Source organism: Scyliorhinus canicula, chromosome 13 (assembly GCF_902713615.1).
Source record: "Scyliorhinus canicula chromosome 13, sScyCan1.1, whole genome shotgun sequence".
NCBI classification, from domain to species: domain Eukaryota; kingdom Metazoa; phylum Chordata; class Chondrichthyes; order Carcharhiniformes; family Scyliorhinidae; genus Scyliorhinus; species Scyliorhinus canicula.
The window spans coordinates 72,013,823-72,035,950 of NC_052158.1; the positions used below are offsets into that span (position 1 = coordinate 72,013,823).

Genomic DNA, 22,128 nt, shown 5'->3' on the forward strand with positions numbered 1-22,128 from the left:
AAAAGCCACCAAAAAGTTGATTAAAAGAGGAAAAAATAGATTATTGGAATTAACTATCGCCATAAATATAATGTAAGAGCTGGTTTTCCTTTCATGGGATGTGAGAGTCAACATTTGTTGCCCATCCCTAATTACTCTTGAACCGAGTGGCTTGCAAGGTCATTTCAGAGAGAAATTAATGGTCAACTGCTTTGCTGTAGGTCTGGAGTCACATGTCGGCCAGACCAGGGAAGTAAGGTAGATTTCCTAAAAACTTCAGTGAATCAGCAATCAATGATAGCTGTCATGGTTACTGTTCCTGAGGCTAGCTTTATATTCCAGATTTGTTAGGTACAAAGGCAGTGGCATAATGGTATTGTCACTGGTACTGTCCAGAGACCCAAGGTAATACTCTGGGGTCCCAGGTTCGAATCTCACAATGACAGATGGTGAAATTTAAATTCAATTAAAATCTGGAATTAAAAGTCTAATGATGACCATGAAACCATTGCTGATTATCATAAAACCTCATCTAGTTCACTAATGTCCATCAGGGAAGGAAATCTTCCATCCTTACCCAGTCTGGCCTACATGTGACTCCAGACACTCAGTGATACAGTTGAATCTTAACTGTCCCCCCCCCCCCCCCCTCCCACTGAAATGACCTAGCAAGCCACTCAGTTCAAAGGCAATTAGGGGTAGGCAATAAATGCTGACTCAGCCAGCGATGCCCACATCCCAAGAACGAATGTATTTTAAAAAAACTTAAATCCAATTTAAATGGGATGTGAACCCAGGCCCCTAGATCATTAGCCTGGACCTCTGGATTACTAATTCAATGACAGTACCACTATGCCATCATCCATACCCAAAAAGCATTTTACAAGTATATGAAATGGAAGAGAGTAGCTCAAGTAAATGATTCCCTACGAGCAGAGACGGGAGAAATTAAAACGGGAAATGAGAAAATGAGAGAGACATTGAACAAATAATGTGTCTGCATTCACAGTCACAGATACAATTACATACCAGAAACAGAGGGTAACATTGAGTCTAATTAGCATGAGGAATTTAGGGTAATTAACAAATGCAGAGGAAAAAGTACTGAAGAAACTAAAGGGACTAAAATATGGCAGGACCTGATGGTTTACAGCTGGGGGTTCTGAAAGAGATAGATGAATGTGCTGATGAATGTGCTGGCTATGATTTTCCAAATTTCCTAGGTTCTGAATGTCCCAGCAGACTGGAAGTTAGCAAATATGACACTGCTATTCAAGAAAGGTGGACAAGAGTAACCAGAGAGCTACAGGCCAGTTAGCCTGACAATCATCAGGAAAACGCTGGAATCTATTGTTAAGGAAGTCTGAACAATGCACTTAGGAAAATATAGTATGTCTATAACAAGGCAACATGGTTTTGAAAAAGGGAAATCCTGTCTGACAAATTTATTGGACTTTTTGGGGGTGTAACTAGCAGGGTAGATAAAGGGGAACCAGTAGATGTTGTATACCCGGATCTCCAAAAGTCAATGGATAAGATTTTACACCAAAGGCTAAGAAACAAGATAAGAGCTCATGGAGTTGGGGGTGATATAAAAGCATGAATGGATAATTGGTTAATAGACAGGAATAATGGGGCATTTTCAAATTGGCAGTTGTGACTAGTAGATGGTCGCATGGGTCAGTTCTGGAAATCAGCTATTTATAATCTATACTAATAAATATGATGAAGAGATAGAGAGTAATGTATCTACCTTTGCTGGTTGTACCATTCTGTTCAGGGCTGATGTTAATACTGGACAACTCAAGTTCCAGAATGAAACCTGGACTGATATATCCTAACTTTTTTTTTAAATAAACCAAGGTTTTAAGTTATTGAAACAATTCACAAGAGTTTGCTGATGAACTTACAACATGAAGAATAAAACATTTATTAAACAAGAACAATGAACTATATTACATCAGGAAAAAAAGGATGGAAAGATCTCAATACAAACGCAAGAACATTATTCAAATAATCATTATTCCCTTCCCCGCAGCTTGTTCATTACAAGCACATCAATTCGGAAAGAAAAATCAATTTACCATATCTATCCAATGCTTTAATAGTCAGGGTAAATATGTGAATCAACAGGTGAACTGTGGTCAAATACACCATGCTCCAAAGAAACTGATAGATATGATAACGTTGATTCCATGAGTTTCTCAACAACTCACTCAAACGCTTCTCATACTGTCAGCTAACCAATCTCACTGAAACTCTACCTTTCTCACCAGAGCTTCCAATCTCCACTTCCGGAGAACTCACCTTGGAATTCTCTCCAAACGTTACTCCCATTGGGACGGCTCCAATAAGGTTTAAATCTCGCCTTCTGAGATTCCTTTCTTCTGGAGATCTGAGGACATCCAGCTTCATCGTCCAAGTACACTTTGAGATATTTGGCCATGCCAAGCAGAATACCACTGCTTACAAAAGACCTGGAGTAAGGAGTAGCCAATGTTCAGCTGCCTCCTTGAATCTTCAGGGCTTTTTGCAAGCCGGCATTACTTCAGGTCTGCTCCCCCAGCCCTTTCTTTTCTCTGAGCATTTTTCTCTCCTCCTGTTGATTATCTTTGGCTCAATGGGATCTTTCTCTAATCCCTGTCTTTTTCTTCCTGGGAATTTCTGCTGGGACCTTTTCCTGACCCACTCTTTGGAGGAGAAGTTTCTTCACTCAAAGGTTGTGGAGCTTTGTAACGCTCAACCTCCAAGACATATCATTGACTTAAGGTTGGGATAGACAAATCTTTGGGATAGACAAATCTTCAGGGAATCAAGATGGGGAGGAGGCAGGAAAGTGGAGTTGAAGCCCAAGATCAGTCATGATCATAATGAGTTGTGGAGCAGGCTCGATGGGTCCAATGGTTTTCAGCTGCTCCTATTTCTTATGTTCTTCCATGAGGGAAAGGGTATGCTCCATGCCCAGCTCAAAGGCCTGTGCCAAATTGATGTTGAATTCCTCTGTGCTCTGCAGTCCTTCTGACAGGCTTCCCAATGACAGGCTTCCCAATGTATCTTGCATTTGGTTGTACTCAGCCACCAGTGTTTTCTGTAGGCTGCCCCATCATGTTCCCATCTGTGTCCTCCACAGAGGAACCTGTCTGCAGCCTCACCCACTGGAGTTATCTTTTCCTCCTGGCCTGGCAACCATGTCATGTATCTCACCCTGTGTAGATCCTGCCTCTATGCTAGTCTCTGAATCACAATCAGGATTAATCTCTGGTAGCTGTGAATATGAAATTGAGTGATGATATTTCTTTCCGCTCTTTAATCTCTTCTTCCACTGCCTGGACAAAATGCAATTTTTTTCCAATTAAGGGGCAATTTAGCACGGCTAAACAACCTACCCTGCACATCGTGTTGTGGAGGCAAAACCCACGCAAACACGGGGAGAATGTGCAAACTCCACACGGACTGTGACCTAGAGCCGGGATCAAACCTGGGACCTCGGCGCCGTGAGACTGCAATGCTAACCACTGTGCCACTGTGCTGCCCTGCAATATTTTGGGGTATTTAAAGGAGAAAGGAAAAATGTGAAATGCTGTGGAGTGGAGAAGTGGTTTGGTGGGTTGCTGGAAGGGGTGAAATGCTCACACCATCTGCAACTTATACATTAAAAGAGATTGTGGGAAGAAGATGATGTGGAATGTGAGAAGGAGGATTGGTGATGAGTCATCTTCCATGGTTTCAGTCCTTCCACAGGTCACAGCCACAATAATGTGCATTGCAATTATGGTCAGCACCATCTCCTCAATTGGGGTTAGGACATGTGGATGTGCCTGCCCTCCCACAAGTTCTTGCCACCCATGGTGTTGCTCTACCTTCTACTCTCTGAGAGAGGGAAGTGCCAGTGAGTGCCATGCTATCAGTGTGAATGATGCAGCTGTCCTGGTTGAATAGCTGGTGTTGTGTGCACACTTTGAGATCTAGATGTGAGGTTTGTAGCACTTTCAGTAACTTTCAGAATGAGTAGGGGGGCATACTAGCTTCAGGGATACAAGTTATTGTAACCTGATTCCTTGTATTGACCTTCATCCTCTCTGCCTTCTGAGCATGTGCCTCTTGATACCTCTTGATGCAGGACATCTCTCCAAGTACCAACTTTTTTATTCATTCATGAAATATGGGCATTGCTGGAGCAGCATTTATTGCCCAACCCTGATTGCCCTTAAACTGAGTGGCTTGCTTAATTAAAAATCAACCACATTGCTGTGGATCTGGAGTCACAAGTAGGGCAGACTAGGTAAGGATGGCAGATTTCCTTCCCTAAAAAAACATCAGTGAACCAATTTTTTAAATGACAATTGGCAATGGTTTCATGGTCATCATTAGATTTTTAATTCCAGAGATTTACTGAATTCACCATGGTGGGATTCAAACCAGGGGCGCGATTCTCCGCTCCCCAGGCCGGGTGGGAGAATTGCGGGAGGGCCGCTCTGGCACCCCCTGCGATTCTCCCACCCCCCCCAAAATGGCGACCCGCGATTCTCTGGGCCGAGCAGCCTGATGTTCCCGACCTGTTCACGCCGGCGGCAACCACACCTGGTCACTGCCGGTGTGAACATCGCGCGAAAGGTAAGTTTGGGGCCTGTAGGGGGTGGAGAGGGGATCGAGCACCACGGCCGTGCTCGGGAGGGGACTGGCCCGCGATCGGTGCCCACCGATTGTCGGGCTGGCGTCTCTAAGAGACGTACTCTTTTCCCCTCCGCCGCCCCGCAAGATCAAGCTGCCATGTCTTGCGGGGCAGCGGAGGGGAAGAAGGCAACTGCGCATGCGTGGGTTGGAGCCGGCCAACCTGCGCATGCGCGGCTGATGTCACTTAGGCGCCGCCAGCCACGTCATTATCGGCGCACTGCCTTGTCACCAGCATCAAGGCTCGGTGGTCGAGTTCCCCACAACGCCGCTCATAGCCCCCCCCCCCCGGGGGGGAGAATAGGGGGCAAGGAGCGGCCTCCGACGCCGTCGTGAAACACTCCGGGTTTCACGCCGGTGTCGGCCATTGCAGAGAATCCCGCCCCAGGTCTCCCGGGCATTATCCTGGATCTCTGTATTACTAGTCCAGTGACAACACCACTATACCATTCGCTCCCGTGCCAAGGTCCCAAATGTAGCACCCATAAAAACTTTGGAGCCTGCCTCTCCCATATTGTAAAATTATTCAACATTTCCCAGGTCACGTCCTGCATGACTGTCAGGATCTTCTCCATCCACAATGTAGCTCCACTTGAAGTAGTGTATGTTAGCTTTAATCAGTATCACCTAGCATTAGCTGGGGCTAGTCACTCAGCATATTGGGCCCCTGCTCAGACATCCAGCCAATCAATAAGATTGTTAGTGCTAGTTGGATGCTTAAATCATTTAAAGAGCTAAGTTGTATGCAACCTGCATTGCAATCAACAGTGTAATGACACCCTGGGTGAGTGCGCAATCAGTTCCCGCCCACAGAGCTTCGGAGTCCCAACATAAGTGAATTAACCAATAATTTGTGTTTTCCTGAGATTTGTAACCCCTGATTGCTCCAATGAGTTTCAAACACCAAATGTAACATTCACAAACTGTTTATTAATAATAAGAGGAAAAGACAAATATCCAAGGAAATAATAGGACAATGGTCTACCAGTCTACGTAACCCCAAAACCCAGTCCCACCCTCCACCCAGATGCACAAGACAGACACACGGTAATGGTTAGAGAGGATTTCAAATAAACGGGGACTGAGGGAAAAGGTTTTGAGATTAATCTTTGCTGATGCAGTTGTGGCCTCTGGGAATAGATTTATTCAGGAGATTCAGATCGATGTAGTATTGTCCTTCGACGGATGGCATTTTACACAAGGGATTCCAGGTTGGTGCAATTCTGCCCTTCTACGACCAGGTGGAGCTTTACATAGGATTCAGGTCAATGCGCTTTGTCCCTCTACCACTAGATGGAGTCTTTGCCTCCCTGAGATATTACTGGGCTTTAAATCTGAAAGTTTGCAGACTTTTTGTTTGCCTGGTTTCTGTGCCGAAAACCTAGCTGTATTATAAATATGCTGTCAGTTTAAGCTTCAATTTGAGCTCTTCCCAGTCTTAAAAGGTTACAGACCTGGTGAGTGACTGCTTTTTTTCTTACTCCAGAAGCCCTTTACAGACTTGAGTGCTGTCTGTGTCTTTTCACTAGGACAGCCTTCACAGACCTGGCTTGGAGGTTTTTGAAATCGGTTGGCCAAGGGAGAGAAAGAAGCAGAGAGAGAATGTCTTCCAGATGCTTCCTTGCCTGCATCTTCTTAGAACTGAGGACCAAATGGAGCTCACCAGATGACCCGCCTTTCTTCTGGAAGACATCGAATGGCTCCACCAATCGCAAGCAACAACAGGGGATAGTTCAAAATTTCAACTTCACCAATTGCCTGCTTTCCAAGCCTATCAAACTAACATCATGGGCTCTGCCACAGAACCTAAAGGGGAAGTCCTGACTAGTCCATCTGATCAGGAGTGTTTCAGTCTGTCCAAAGTCTATAATTTAAAATGGTACAGCAATATTGTAGCAGCTAACGAGAAGTCTGCAGATCAAAGGCAGGCAGCAGGACTAGGATAAAAAAGGGAACCCAGAACAGACAAAGATTTTACAACAGTATCCCAACAACAGGTGCAGCTCAATCGTGCATCATCATCATCATACTTTCTTTCGGGGCTTATCAAATTTAGCCCTCAACTATTCCAATACTCTCCTGACTTGCCTACCTTGCTCCACATTCATGATTATGCAGAACCTCCTTCCTCACCCTGCCTATGTCATTGTTACCTTTATGGGCCATGACCACTGGATCCTCCCCCCACTGCAAGTTCCTCGTCAGTGCTGGGCAAATATTCTGATCCCTGGCTTCGAATAGACAACACAGTCGCCTGGACTCCATCTCCTTGTTACAGAGAACTGTGCCAATCCCCCTCACAATACCATCCTCTACTACCACTATAAACCTTTTTGGACCCCCACTTGAATGGCTTCCTGAACTACAGTGCATGGCCAGTCAGCTCCTCCATCCTGCAGCCTTCACTCATACAACCAAACTGAAATAACCCCAGACCTGTTGGGCAACTGCAGAGGCTGATACACCTGCACTCTGGGTCCCCTTACTTGCCTCAACTTCAGGGATACCCTCCTCTGATCACCTTCCAAATAAGCAGACCCTATCCTAAGGTGTGTTACCACCTGTTGGCCATCAGATTGTTGTTAAAACAGAACTTGAGAGCTACATCAATGTGATTGGCTCTGCAGTTGTCAGGGTGAATAGGAAAGTGCAATAAGTGCCCACATTCTGAGAATCTATTTTAAAAAATCCTCCAGCCTTATGTTTTATATTCCTCTTGGTCTGGCTCCAACAATTGCACCTGAATTTGGGTCCTTTGAGCAGTTGCCTTTTCATCCCATCCCCACATTTGAATTTTGTGCTTTCGGTCATCATCCATTGAAAGTTTCTCCATAATCCCCTGCACTCTAAACTTCCCTTTCCGCATTTTGGGCACTCTTTAAAATCCAATTCTTCGGCTAAATATTTGATCACTCTTCCTAACGTGTCCTCCTTTAGATTAGTGTCCATTTTTTGGATTGCACTTTGGGACATTTTGCTGAATTGAATGCATCACAGAAGTGCAACGTTAGCTTCCAGCTAACCACATGCGGAGTGTCTCCGCTAATCTCCATTTCTTCTATTTATCATCTGCTGACATGTCTCTCCTTTTCTCTTTGCAGAAAGAAGGTTTCTTGCAGTATGCTGTATATTGTAACAACCACGTCAATGCTCTTTCAGAATGGGCGAAACTCATAGTAGTTGAAAAATATGCCTACTTTTTTGAGGTCTGTCGAAGGCACCAGCACATGATGAGCCTTCCCTTTGATGGGTTTCTGTTAATGCCAGTACAGAAGATCTGTAAATATCCGCTACTGTTGACAGAGTTGCTTAAAGCCACCCCACCTGAACACAGGTAAGCACCCTCCCCTTCCCCCACCAACACCGCGCAAGTATATCTGACACTTGCCCTGCATCACACATCAATATCTCCTTCTCAAAGGGTTCCCTGGCACTGTCAACTTGGCAGTGCCTACTTGTGCCAAGGGGCAGTGTCAGGGAATTGCCAAGGCATGTTCCTCGACACCCCCTCCCTCCCTAGGGGATATACTTACATCTGCACCTCCAGCAGTATTCCCTTGACTGCCTAATGTCTGACCAAAGCTGTCATCATGTGGGGGAATTTATGTAGCAACTTTTTCAGTAAAAAGCTGAAATGAATAGTGTATAAAATTGACTTGTTCCTTATTGCTGCTAATTGAGCTAACTGGGGCAGGTTTGTGGAGAAGACAAGGAAATGTATATCTTTTGTTTTAAGTGGAGGAAAGTACAAAACGTGACGGTAAACATTCCAATCTGTCGCCATGGACAGCAATCTGGCAGAGCAGATTAACAACACCTTTGTGGAAGCAGCCTTGTTTTCCCTCCATTGATTTCAGGAGTGTGAAACACTGTTGAAACGAAAGTCATATGGGAACTACAATGGATAAGTGCACAGGAGGTGAAACCAATGTTTTTCTATCCTACCATGCATTAAAAGTAAGAAAAAGCAAAACTCCTGTTCCATTAAATACCACGGCCAGGGTTCTCCCCTAACCGGTGGGGCGGGCTGTACCGGCGCCAAGGAGTGGCTTGAACCACTCCGCCGTCGGGCCGCCCGGAAGGTGCGGAATCCTCCGGACCTTCAGGGGCTAGGCCGGCGCCGAAGGGCCTCTGCCGGCCGGTGCGAGTTGGCGCATGCGCGGGAGCGCCAGCGTGTACTGGCGTGATTCCAGCGCATGTTAAGGGGGTTTCTTCTCCACGCTGGCCATGGCGGACCATGGGTAAGAGTGCCCCCATGGTACAGGCCTGCCTGCGGATTGGTGGGCCCCGATTGCGGGCCAGCCCACTGTGGGGGCACCCTCCGGGGCCAGATCTCCCCGCGCCCCCCCGAGGACTCCGCAGGCTGCCCGCAGAGCCAGGTTCTGCCGGTAAGGACCTGGTGTATTTCACGCCGGTGGGACTGGCCGAAAACGGGCGGCCACTCGGCCCATCGCGGGGCTGAGAATTGCCGGGGGGGGGGGCACTGCCAACGGCCCCCAACTGGCGCGGCGCGATTCTTGCTCCCACCAAAAAACCAGTGCCGGAGAATCTGGCAGCTAGCGGCGGGACGGGATTCACGCCGCCCCCCGACAATTCTCCGGCCCGGCGGGGGATCGGAGAATCACGGAACACAGAGAAGATAGCACTAAATGACAGGGACATGAGGAAAATGAACACCTTGTATACTGTACCCACATGCTTCCTGCCTGATGTATTAGTACTCTTGTAATATGTACAGTGTTACTAACAGTCTCTTATTCATTCGCTAAGGGATTACAAGAATGTCGAAGCTGCTGTAGTCGCCATGAAGGATGTCCTGAATGCGATTAATTCTCAAAAGGGAGAGGATGAGACCGAAGATAAAATCTTGAAATTACAACGAACTATTTTAAATTGGCAGGTAAAATCTGGGACATTTCAACAGGCAAAATTTTCAGCACCCTTCCGGCACAGACGCACATCCCATTACAGTCGCTAACTCTCATGGGAGGGCCATAATGGATTTGTGTTGGCTCGATTTAAGAGAGTGATGTTCCCTGGCCCATCCCCAATGAGTGATTAACACAGTTGCTTCACAGCTCCAGCGTCTCAGGTTCGATTCCCGGCTTGGGTCATTGTCTGTTTGGAGTCTGTGTGGGTTTCCTCCGGGTGCTCCAGTTTCCTCCCACAGTCCAAAGATGTGCGTGTTAGGTGGACTGGCCGTGCTAAATTGCCTTTAGTGTCCAAAAAAGGTTAAGTGGGGTTACTGGGTTACAGGGATAGGGTGGAGGCGTGGGCTTGAGTAGGGTGCTCTTTCCAAGGGCCGACTCGATGGGCTGAATGGCCTCCTTCTGCTCTATAAATTCTATGATTCTATGCCACAGTCAGAAAGTAGAATACATTAACATTTCATTGAACAGCTTGACGTCATACCTTTTGGGTAAATTCAGATGTTCCTCCATTCTGGCGGGAATCATTACTGGTTTCCCAAGACCAGTTATGATTACCACTCCAGTAGATGTAGGTGAGTATCGCATCCAAGGCAGGGAACTTCCCCCTGACACGCTGGCAATTCTCCCTGGAAATTCCATCCTAGATCTGCAGTGTCAGCTCAGTGGCAACCTTGAAGCCATGGGGCAGTGCAAAGTTGGCAGTATCAAGGATGGGGCCAGGAAAGGGGCGGGGCCTCTAGAACCTCATTCGGGATGGGGGGGGTTCCCATTATGTGCGATAGGTGGGGGGGGGGGGGGGTAGTGGCCCTCTGTTGGAGGGTTGGAGGTGTTCCCCTTATCTGCTGGGGCTCGCTCCCGATGTCCGGGGGTGGGAGGGAGGCCTTTAACTGCACTTTGAGATTGGGGTGTCATTTAAAAAGTGCACCTAATCTCTGAATTCCACTGCTGAAATGCTTAGCCACCCCCCCCCCCTCCCCCGCCCCTCCAATTTTGGCTGCGTGATGCTCACCGGCACTTTGAAATTAGTGCTGTTTGATCTGGCTTGGATAGGCAGCTGTGCAACCAGCAAATTTCAAACTGCTTTTCCCGCCTAATCCAGCACTCCGTACAATTTTTCGAAAATTCCACCCAACATTTTGTTGCCCCCCTCCCCATCCCCTCGTACTACTCCGCTTCACAACCCATCACATTTTGACATAAAATCTCGAATTTGTTTTAAGCATTGTTATCAAATAGATATCTACTGAGTAATAATGCAAAATGTATATAAATCAACGCTGTTTAGTCTATGTTAAAACGTGCAATTGGTTTTGCTTCTTTCTTTCCATTAAACAGCAAATGACCCATTTTTCTCTTGCTACTTATCCATCGTCATTTGTTTTAACCCGTACATGGAATCATGGTTCCCTAGAATGGTTTCGATCCAAGTCTATTATGAGCCAACTGAGTGAATCAATCCGTATTTCATTGTGCTAACAAACACAGTTTGATAAGGTCAAACCAGGGCTCTGTACTGTTTTTACCATTGTGCTGACAGATTTTTGATCAGTGCATGTGAACATATGAATTATGAAAAGGAGTAGGTAATTTGGTCCTTTGAGCCTGCTCCACCATTCAGCAATATCATGGCTGATCTGACTGTGGCCTTTACTCTATTTTCGTGCTGACCACTCTCGCCTTTAATTCACTTGTCAGTCAAGACTCTGCCTAGCTCAGGCCTTCAATCACCCTGCCCCCACCACTCTCTGGGGAAGATAGTTTCTCAAGCTCACAAACCTCTGAGAGAAAATGTTTCTTTTCATCTTCATCTTTTGGCATGTTATTTGGTCCATTGATGCATCGTTGCATTATTCCCCCATCTCGTTGCACGTTCAGAAGAACAATCGTTTCTGATTTTACAATAGAAAACATGATTGGCTGGATTCTCCATTCCTGAGACCAAATGTTGACGCCAGGGCAGGATTTGTCGACTTCCATGACAGCAAAGCTGGCACCTCACCTGGACTGATTTCAGGGACTGTTAAGGGGCTAGCACCGGCGGCATTTGGAACACAATCCATTCCAATGAGAAACGGCGCCGGATTTGCCAGATTCGCGATTGAAATACAGGACGCTGACAACCTGCAGCTGCATAAACACACTTCATTCCCCACACACATTCATCCCAGCCAAAAAGTTGGCAGCAAGACGCGCAGTACCACGCTTCACCGGCGAACTTGAGACCCTCCTGGACATGGGGAAGGAGAGACAGGCCACCCTGTACCCCGGCCCATGAAGGAAGCTGCCGGCCGTCGCTGTTCACTGTGTCTGGGCGCAGGTGGCAGATTCGGTCAGCGCCATAAGTTGCACCATCCAACCGGCCTGCAGTGCAGGAAGAAATTGCACAACTTGCCCGGGGCTGCCAGGGTGAGTAGGAAACACTGTGCCCCTGGTGCCCCCCACCCCCTTCGTCCCACATATCCGTAACCCCCCCTGCACTGAGAAGGTGGCCGAACCCCCACTCTGTACAGCATGCTGGCACCCAAAGCGACCGCTATGCCCGGGTGCCCTGACCACTTCGGCCGATATGGCGCAGACATAAAGGGAGGTGGCCCAGTCCCAGAGGGAGATGGTGCAGACACTGGCTGATGTGGCACAAACTCAGAAGGTGGCTGAACAGTCACAGCGTGATGTGGGGCTGTCCCAGGCGGAGGTAGTCCACTCCTTGTACCCCATGGCCACAAGCATGCCGACCCTGGTTGAGGCCAGAGTGAGCCTCGAGGACTGACAGCGCTAGGTAGCGCAAGTGCCTCAGGGGATAGCTCCGCTCGCACCCCCGTCCCATCGGGCATCCCAAGGGAGGAAGAGGTGATGGGGCCTGTGCCGGTGGCTCCCGCATGGATAGTGCCAGATGCCGCAGCACCTTGGATCCCCACCACCTGTCCCTGGTGTATCTGGTGGGCAGCAGGCAAACAGGGTGGCACCACACCACCTGGGACACCCGAGCAGCAGCCATGCCCATTTAGGCCCCGTCAACCCAGAAGCCAGCTGCCAACGGGGACCCAGGTCACAAGGCAGGAATCACAGCAGGCCGCTTCCACTCCTGATGTACTGTCTGGGGATCCACCTAGGGGTAGCATTAGGGCCCGTAAGACCAGAAAGTTACCCACAAGTTATGTTAGTACGGGTGCAGGCACAGTTTAGTTACAAGGACTAGGGAACCTATATACATCTATTTGCACATTAAACACCTGTTCATAGTGTTACAACCTGCCTCAATATTCTGTCAGGTGGGTGTGAGGGGTGGTCAGGAGTCTGGACTTGCCGGAGAGGGGGGGCAGGGGCGGGGTGTGGCGGTGGGAGGTGAAATGAGCATACGTAGTGAGTGGGTTAGCGTTCCCAAACTTCTCCACCCCCCTCTCCCCACCCTCGACCGTCACCACATCCGCCACCCTCGGGATCTGATGGCACCATGTAATGTAATAGCCAGCGTGCATGCTGGAGGAGAGTAGTCAGACTTTACCATACGATGCAGAGCACCAGAGCTCATCGCAGAGTGGATTCTTTTCATCCTCCATCCCATAGACCAGCTGTTACTGCCAACCCTGGGCCCACACCCCACAGTGCGACTTGTATGTATCACGGAGTGAATTGCAGGGGGGCGGGGTGGACAGGGGTGGAGAGGCGTGAGGATGGAATGCGGTATCCGTGTCCCTGGCCAATCCCCCCTCCCCTTAGTTGGTGAACCTGGAGGCGATCAGAGCGTGTCGTGCGTGTTGACACTCCACTCACGTCGTGCGGCCTCCTGTGCCTACCTGGGTCCCATGTCCTGTCCATCCACACACTCCCCCAGTGCATTCCAGGAACCTGAACCACATCTTCATGATGCTGAAGCACCGCTCGATCATGCCCCAGGTCACTGCGTGAGTGTCGTTGTAACATGGCTCTGTGCCGGTCTTCGGGTAGGCATTATCAGCCACGACCGGAGTGGATAACCCCTGTCACCCGGGAGCCAACACCCCCCCCCCCCCCCCCCCCCCCCCCAGATTGGGAGGGGAAGGGGGGAGGGGGCGGTGGGGGATGGCATTTTAAAGTGGCCGGGAATTGTCGAATGTGGCATTGGGCGCAGAGGAGCTGGATATGCAGCTGAGTTTCACATGTCATTTGCATGTTCATGAAGTGGAATCACTTGCAGTTTGTGAAGGCATCTGCAGGTGCTCGTAGGGCAACTAGCATCCAGTTGGTCACACCATTGACCTGGAGCATCTCAGTGATGCCAACGAACCCCGCCGCCTGGGCATCAAGGGGATGGCCGCCTTGAACTTTTACACGACGGGCTCCTTCAGACGCTGAGTAGGGACCTGTCAGGGATCTCACAGAGCTCAGTGCACATGTGCATCTGCGCCTTCACAAAGGCCCTGTCTGCCCGGTCGGAGGACTTCAATGTGGAACGCACCCACCAGTGTGTGGGGGTGCGACAGGAAGTTCGAGATGCCGTTGGCCAGGCCCCTAGTCAGTGAACCTGGTGCCGATTAGAATGTCCCTTGCGCGGCGGCCCTGGTGCGTGGCTCCTGTGGCTGCCGGGCTTCATGTCCGGCCCACCCTGCGCATCCTCCTTGGTGAACAAAGCTGAGCATTCATCCTCTTCCTCTAGCAGGTCACCCCTCTGCTGCCCAATGTTTTGGAGGAGGACCCAGCAGGCCACCATCATGTGGGAGGCTCCAGTCACCAGAACCGCATCTTCAGGGCACCGATGCACCATTCGATGACACCCCTGGTTATTGTGTGCGTGTCATTATAGCGGGTTTCCGCTTTTGTCTGTGGCCTCCAGAAAGGCATGATCAGCCACGACCACTGCGGATAAACCCTGGAACCTGTCGAAAGTGTCGGGTACCATCAAGTGCGCCAGGAGAACGTGTCATGCACGCTGCTTGAGTATGCATGATGTGCAGCTCCTAGTCACACACACCAACTGAACATTCATGGACTGGTACCCCTTGCAGTTTGTGAATGCACCCGCTCATGTGGCAGTGCTCATGGCGGGACATGCGTTCCATTGATTATACCATGGACCTGGGGCATCCCAGTGATGGCGGCGAATCCCAATGCCTGGGCAACCTGATTGGCTCTGTCCATATTCAGGTTGATGTATTGCACCGTCCGAGCATCAAGGGCCTATGTCAAGGCATGGATGCCTCTGTGCACCAAGATCTGTGAGAGCCCTGACAGATCCTCACTCAATGCCTGGAAGGACCCCATGGGTAGAGGTTCAGGGTGACCGTCACTTTGATGGTCACCAGGAGTCGGTGTCCTTCCCCATATACCAGCGGTTACAGGTGCGCAAAGATGCGGCAGATATGCTATGGGGTCTTTCTGGTCAGCCGGAGTCTTCGAACACATGCCCGGTCCAGCAGGTGCTCGAATGATGGACGCTGCAGGTACACATGAGGCTTGATGCAGCGCCGCCTTCCCACCTTCTCCTCACCTGTTCAGCGAGAGGTTCTCCACCCTCACCAGTTAGCTCATGTTCCTCTGGGACAGGCGCTGCTGCTGCAGGGTCCTCCCCGAGCAGCTCCTGCTCACACAGCCAGCAGTGCGGCAAGGCAGGTGCCAGCCACTCCTGGTTGGATACCAAACTCCAAAATCCATTCTTTGCAGGTGGTAAAAAGGCAGACATGTTAGTATGGCGGATACCCTGTGCACAACCAGTTCCGGCAGGCTTCACAGTAGCCCTGGCCTGCATTGCAGTGCCTGCCCCCCCACCCCCCTCCCTCCCCTGATGCTTTGCCATCCACAGCGCACCCCTGGCTCCGTCAGTGCCGAGCACCTTGGGGCCTCTGACTCCTGCACCCATCTCTGCCAGCATTGACCTCAGGCAAAAATTTCCTGTCGGTGGTCAGGCATGGCTGAAGGCTCGCGCCCTCTATGTAGTTTTTGAAGTGCTTTGAAAAACATTTTCTTTTTCTTTGCTGGAGCTTCAATTATAATGGTCGTAATCACTTAATTCGCAGGCTGCAAATTTTAAATTAAGTGAATGATAATAAGAGCTTTAACTTGCTACCTTGCTGTGTGTGAATACTTAAATGTGATTATCTGTTATCCTCTTTGCTGACATCACTGCTGCTGTCTGCCAAAACACCATTGCTGTTGGGAAAGGGGAAAATTGACACCCAGCTTTTATCCCTCCTCCTTTGCCATATGAATGTGCATTGTATATGAAAAATATAGAGTGGAGTTGCTCCTTATAAAGCCTTTCTATTCTTAGGGTGAAGATCTTTCAGTTATGAGCACTCAACTGCTCCAACGTGGTGATCTAATTGTTATTCCTCGTCCTCGTGCCAGGGCGAAGCATGTTTTCGCTTTACTCTTTGACCATCAGATGATTTTATGCAAGAAGGTAAATCACCACTAAGGGATTTAAGAATCGCTACTTAAAAAAAAATGCATTTGTTGTTTTTTTCCATCTTACTTCTGTTTGAAAGCCAGTTATTTGGAAAATGGATGAGAGTATTGCCTGAAGGCAAGACTACAATGGAGCAGAACTAACATTTATGTTGTTCAAACTCCCCTTACTTTGGATTCAGTGTCAAAATTGAGACCTTCTCTGAATTCCTCTCTCTTTTTCTACCAATCAACTCCGAGCTCTCCTCCTGCTTTCATCAACACCCCGATCTCTCAGTGCACACATCTCATCTACGAACCGCTGTTGGTTTTATCAAGCTTGTTGCTTACCGTAAGATGCGTTCACACAGATAACAAAGGAGACAAAGCAAGGGCTGAAGAGGGCATTGGGATAACTCCAGACTGGTGCCAAAAACGTTGTGGAATAGGAGAGTTTTCCAAAGTGGGAAAGTGGTGATACAGCAGAATAATTTACAGGGAGTTCCATAGGATGGAGGCATAAAAGAAAAAAGATCAGGCATTGCTTGTGGAATGAACAGAGTGGATAACTTGATTCCAGGGGAGTAAAGGCTTCTTGTGTGGTTTGTATATCTGGAAGGAATTGCTGAGGTTATGAAAGGACCGGAATAAATAAAGACCAGCAACTTTGGCCCGGACTTGCTCTCCTAAGGAATCAGGTGATTGCTCACTTCAGCACACTCATTTGGCGAGAAATAGCACAGAATAATGGGATCTTTGTTCTAATAGGGAGGGTGCATAATGGACTTGCCCATTGCCCATGAAAGCAGTTTGGAGGGACGGCTGAGGGGTGGGGTGGCCTGTTTAAAAGGTCCACTTCCGTGCTCCAGCACTTTGCCACAGTTATAATAAAAGCTGATAGACCCTCAGGCTGCACCTCCACACTCATTTCTCATGCGCTGTCCTTGTCGGTTCATATCCACACACTTCTCCCTCGTCTCCATCCCTGGGGTGGGGTTTGAACATGAACGTTTTGGTTCACAGGCAGGATTGCTACCATCTGAGACACATCCAATTTCAAACACCCAGCGCAAATCAAAGTGTTCCTGCAATTTTCAACATTGTTTTAAAAAACATCACATGGAAGAATCAAGCCCTGCCCATAAATGTGGCCCCACCCTCAGATTGAATTAATCACCCCGGTGAGATATTGCGAATTGCACCTGTTTGTAGATCTTTGAGGAGTTGTTTAAAATTAGGCTTCTTATTAAACATATGGAGACAAAAGGCACTGTTTAAATGCTTTTACGCCTTAAATTTTTTTGACTTTATCATGACACTGACGTCACAAAGCCTAGCTATTGAAAATAAGGCTACTTCGAGTCAGTGGTACACTGAGATATCTTTATTAAGAAATATATAGTTTTGAGTTAAAGCCAATTTCAGCTATAGTAATTCAACAACACCAGGTTACCACTCTTGAATAAATATTGAGGATTTTTTTTAATGCACCTAAGATAATAAACAACGGAATTCCAAAACTCTGCCTGATTGGACTGGTTCATGGAAGATTTTGGGCGGGATTCTCCGAGCCTCCGCGCTGAAATTGCGCTCGGCGCGGGGGCGGAGAATGGGGGTCAGACCCATGATCGGATCCGACGCTTTCCCACCAGTCTCCGCGGACCGGAGAATCGCCGCCAGCCGTGCGCGGGCAGTCTCAGCTGGCAGCTGGCCGAGTTTCCGCCGGCGTGATTCTAACATGGTTCCACCAGGCGGGCACTCTGGGTGGCAGCTGCGGACTCAGTCCGCGGCAGCCCTGGTGGAGGGCGGATGGATCCGACACCGGGGAGGGGCCTCCAGGATGGCCAGGCTCATGATCGGGGGCCACCGATCGGCGGGTGCACACAATCTGTGGGGGGGAGGAGAGGGGTGGGGGGGGGTAGGGGGGGTAGGGCCCATATTGTGGGGGCCAGTCCCCTGTGTTGGTCCGCCATGTTGCGCGGGGCCGCCGTCCGCATGCGCGGACCTGTGACCGGAAGTGCAGGGCCCTGTATCGGCAGCCGGAGCTGCGCGGAGCACTCCAGTGCCCTGCTGGCCCTCTATTGACCACGGAATCGCTGGGTCAAGGGGCCTGTTGACGCCAGCCGGAAACGCTCCAGTGTTTGCGCCGGCATCAATACGTAACCTCCGTTTTGGAGAATCCCGCCCTTTTTATTCAGTGGTGTGAAAGTAGATAACTGGAGGGAGATAGTGGCGGACTGGTATTGTGTGTTATTGCTGGACTAGTAATTCAGAGACCCGGGGTAATTGACTGGGGTTCAAATCCCACTGCGGCCTCTGATGGAATTTTAAATTCAATTAACAAAATCTGGAATTAAAAGTCTAATTATGACTATGAAACCATTTTTTTGTAAAAAGAAGGAACCAATCTGGTTCAGTCATGCCCTTGAGGGAAGGAAATCTGCCATCCTTACCTGACATGGTCTATATGTGACTCCAGATCTACATTGACTCTGAAATGCCCTCAGGGAATGTGCAATAAATGTTGGCCCAGCCAGCCACACCCACATCCCATGGATGAATTAAAAAAAAGAACATCTGGAAACACTGAGGAAGTTCGGCCAGTTCTCAGGGTACAAATTAAATATGGCCAAAAGTGAGATGTTTGTGGTGCAGGCAAGGGGTCAGGAGAACAGACTGAGGGGGCTACCATTTAGGCTGGTTGAGGAAAGTTTCCGGTACTTGGGGTTCAGGTGGCGCGAGACTTGGGCAGGCTGTACGAGTTCAATTTGGCCAGGGTGGTGGAGCAAATGAAGGGAGAGTTTCGGAGATGGGATGCACTCCCACTGTCGTTGGCAGGGAGGGTGCAGACTGTAAAGATGACAATCCTCCCCAGATTCCTGTTAATTTGTCAGTGCCTCCCGATCTTTATCCCACAGTCCTTCTTCAGAAGAATTGGCAAGATGATCATGAGCTTTGTCTGGGCGGGAAAATCCCTGCGGGTGAAGAAGGCAATGCTTGAGAGGAGCCGCAGCGAGGGAGGGCTGGCATTGCCGAGTCTGATTAACTATTACTGGGTGGCTAACATCGCCATGATAAGGAACGGGATGGTGGGTACAGGGTCTATCTTGGAGCGGGTGGAGGCGGCTTGGTGCAGGGGCACCAGCTTGGAAGCCCTGGTCACAGCTCCCCTACCGCTGCCGCCGTAATTACCCCGGGTCTCTGAATTACTAGTCCAGCAATAACACCACAATACCAGTCCGCCACTGTCTCCCTCCAGTTATCTACTTTCACACCACTGAATAAAAAGGGCGGGATTCTCCGAAACGTAAGGTAATCCACCAGCCCGGTAGTGGGGGCGACCCTGCGGATATGGGGCCAGTGGAGGAGGCATGTAGGGGAGGTGGGGCGTCTGTCTGGGCGCCAATTTGTGACAACCATCGGTTTGCCCCCGGGAGCATGGATGGGGGGTTTCGAGCATGGCGGTGGGGGGGGGGGGGGGTGGGCGATATGTTCCTGGAGGGGAGCTTTGCGAGTCTGAGGGGCCTGGTGGAGAAATTTGGTCTGGTAAGGGGAAGCGATTTCAGGTACCTACAGTTGCAGGACTTTGTCCGTAGACAGGTCCCATCCTTCCCACGCCTCCCGCCAATGGGGATCCAAGACAGAATAGTCTCTAGAGGGGAAGGAGGAGAGGGTAGAGTCTCAGACATTTATAAGGTGCTCATGAAGGGGGAAGAGTCCCAGACGGAGGAACTGAAACTCAAATGGGAGGAGGAACTAGGCGGGGAAATGGAAGACGGGCTGTGGGTAGAGGCCCTGAGTAGGATAAACTCGACCGCAACATGCGCCAGGCTCGGCCTGATTCAATTTAAGGTCGTTCACCGGGCCCACATGACGGTGGCTCGGATGAGCAAATTCTTTGGGGTAGAGGACAAGTGCGCTAGGTTCGCAGGAGGACCAGCGAACCACGTACACATATTTTGGGCATGTCTGATGCTTAGGGGGTACTGGGAAGGATTTGCGGAGATCATGTCCCGGGTGCTAAAGACAAGGGTGGTGATGGGTCCAGGGGTGGCAATTTTTGGGGTTTCGGAGGACCCGGGAGTCCAGGGTGAGAAAGAGGCCGATGTTTTGCCCTTTGCTTCCTTGATAGCCCAACGACGAATACTATTAGCATGGAGGGACTCAAAGCCCCGAAGACTGAGTTATGGCTTTCGGACATGCCGAGTTTTCTGGGTATGGAAAAATTTAAGTTTGCCTTGAGGGGATCTGTACAGGGGTTCGCCCGAAGGTGGCAACCATTCATCGACTTCTTTGCGGGAGAGTGAGCATCAGCAGGAGGGGGGTGGGAGGTTAGAGTAGAGTAGGAGGGATAAATTAGCGGGTAGTGTCGATGGGCGAGGAGCGGGCTTGTGCAGTATGGTACGATTGAAGTATTGATTCAACGTTGATGTTTGCACATTTGTGCCTTTTTTGCTTTCTTTTTGTTGATGTCTGTAACTGTTTACAATGTCAAAAAATACCTCAATAAAATTGTTTGTTAAAAAAAAATAAATTTCAATTCAGAAAACTGGTGCAAGTTTGGGCGTAATGTGTGACCGACATTGCTGCATTGCTGCAACATTAGAGATAGGTGATGGCCTGGCAGCTAAATGGATTAAAACCCAATATTATGCTTAATCAGGTGCGTTTTGGCACATTTCACAGGACCTGTTGAAGCGTAATACACTGTACTTCAAAGAGAGGATCAAGATGGACACTGGAATGGTGAAGGATTTGGATGATGGAAAGGACGTGGAATTCGACTGCAAAGTCAGGAATGCGATCAAAGTTACGAGCAAGTTTCCGGATAAGCCTAGCAAACTTTTTTTTACAAAGAATCTCGCAGACAAGCAGTTATGGCTTCATGCCTTTGAGGAGGAGAGACAAATATCCGAAGGCGAGCTGGATGCAGGTAAGAAGATTTATGTGTACTTTGGGTTCTGAGGAGAGAGTGGGAAATAATTGTTTCTCATTTGACATTAATGTTCTCAATAGGATATTAAAAGGAGCTCACATGTCGTAATTCAAAATAGCACTGAGGAAATTGTCCTGTGGATTCTGAGAGTTGGATTATGCACTAATAATAATCTTTATTATTGTCACAAGTAGGCTTACATTAACACTGCAATGAAGTTACTGTGAAAAGCCCCTAGTCGCCACACTCCGGCACCTGTTCGGGTACACAGCGGGAGAATTCAGAATGTCCAAATTACCTAACAAGCAGATCTTTCTTGGGGCTTGTGGGAGGAAACCCACGCAGATAGGTGGAGAACGTGCAGACTCCGCACAGACAGTGGCCCAAGCGGGAATCGAACCTGGGAGCCTGGTGTTGTGAAGCAACAGTGCTAACCAATGTGCTACCATGAAGTAATGGCAGGCATCTGATCCCCCCTCACCTCACCCCACCTCACGGTCCCTTAGCTGAGATTCCCGGCCCTCTAGCTGAGATATCGAAACCATCGACAGCCACAGGAGAGGTTCCTGAAGATTGGAGGATAGCAAATATTGTACCCTTATTGAAGAATGGCTGCAGGGATAAGCGAGGGAACTAACGACCGGTGATCTTACTTCTGTAGTGGGTAAGTTGTTGGAAGGTATTCTAAGTGACTGGATCTACAGGCATTTAGACAGGCAAGGGCTAGTTAGGGAAAATCAGCATGGCTTTGTAAGGGGAAAGTCATGTCTCACCAATTTGATTGAGTTTTTTTAAGGGGTAACCAAGAAGGTAGATGAGGGTAGCATGATTGACTTTGTCTACATGGACTTTAGCAATGCCTTTGACAAGGTACCGCATGGTAGGTTGTTGCAAAAGGTTAAATCTCACAGAATCCAGGGCGAAGAAGCCAATTTAATACAAAATTGGCTTGGTGACCAAAGCCAAAGGGTGGTTGTGGAGGGTTGTTTTTCAAACTGGAGGCCTGTGACCAGCGGTGTGCCTCAAGGATCGGTGCTGGGTCCACTGGTTTTTGTGATAGATATGATTTGGATGAGAATGTAGGAGGAATGCTTAGTAAGTTTGCAGATGACACCAAGATTGGTGGCATAGTGAATAGTGAAGAAGGTTATGTAAGATTGCAACAGGATCTTGACCTATTGGGCCAGTAGGCCGATGAATGGCAGATGGAGTTTAATTTGCATAAATGTGAGGTGATGCATTTTGGTAGAT

At 48.9% G+C, this 22,128-nt stretch overlaps 1 protein-coding gene across 2 annotated transcripts in view; it reads left to right on the plus strand.

The window, feature by feature from the left end:
- The window catches only part of LOC119976128 (rho guanine nucleotide exchange factor 4-like), a 75,759-nt gene that overhangs the window by 46,279 nt on the left and 7,352 nt on the right, over positions 1-22,128 (plus strand). For both annotated transcript variants that reach the window (XM_038816315.1, XM_038816314.1), the window contains exons 5-8: positions 7,752-7,984; positions 9,421-9,550; positions 15,826-15,957; positions 20,628-20,874. In XM_038816315.1, the coding sequence (XP_038672243.1) occupies positions 7,752-7,984; positions 9,421-9,550; positions 15,826-15,957; positions 20,628-20,874 (742 nt within the window). The remainder of the gene's footprint in view (positions 1-7,751; positions 7,985-9,420; positions 9,551-15,825; positions 15,958-20,627; positions 20,875-22,128) is intronic.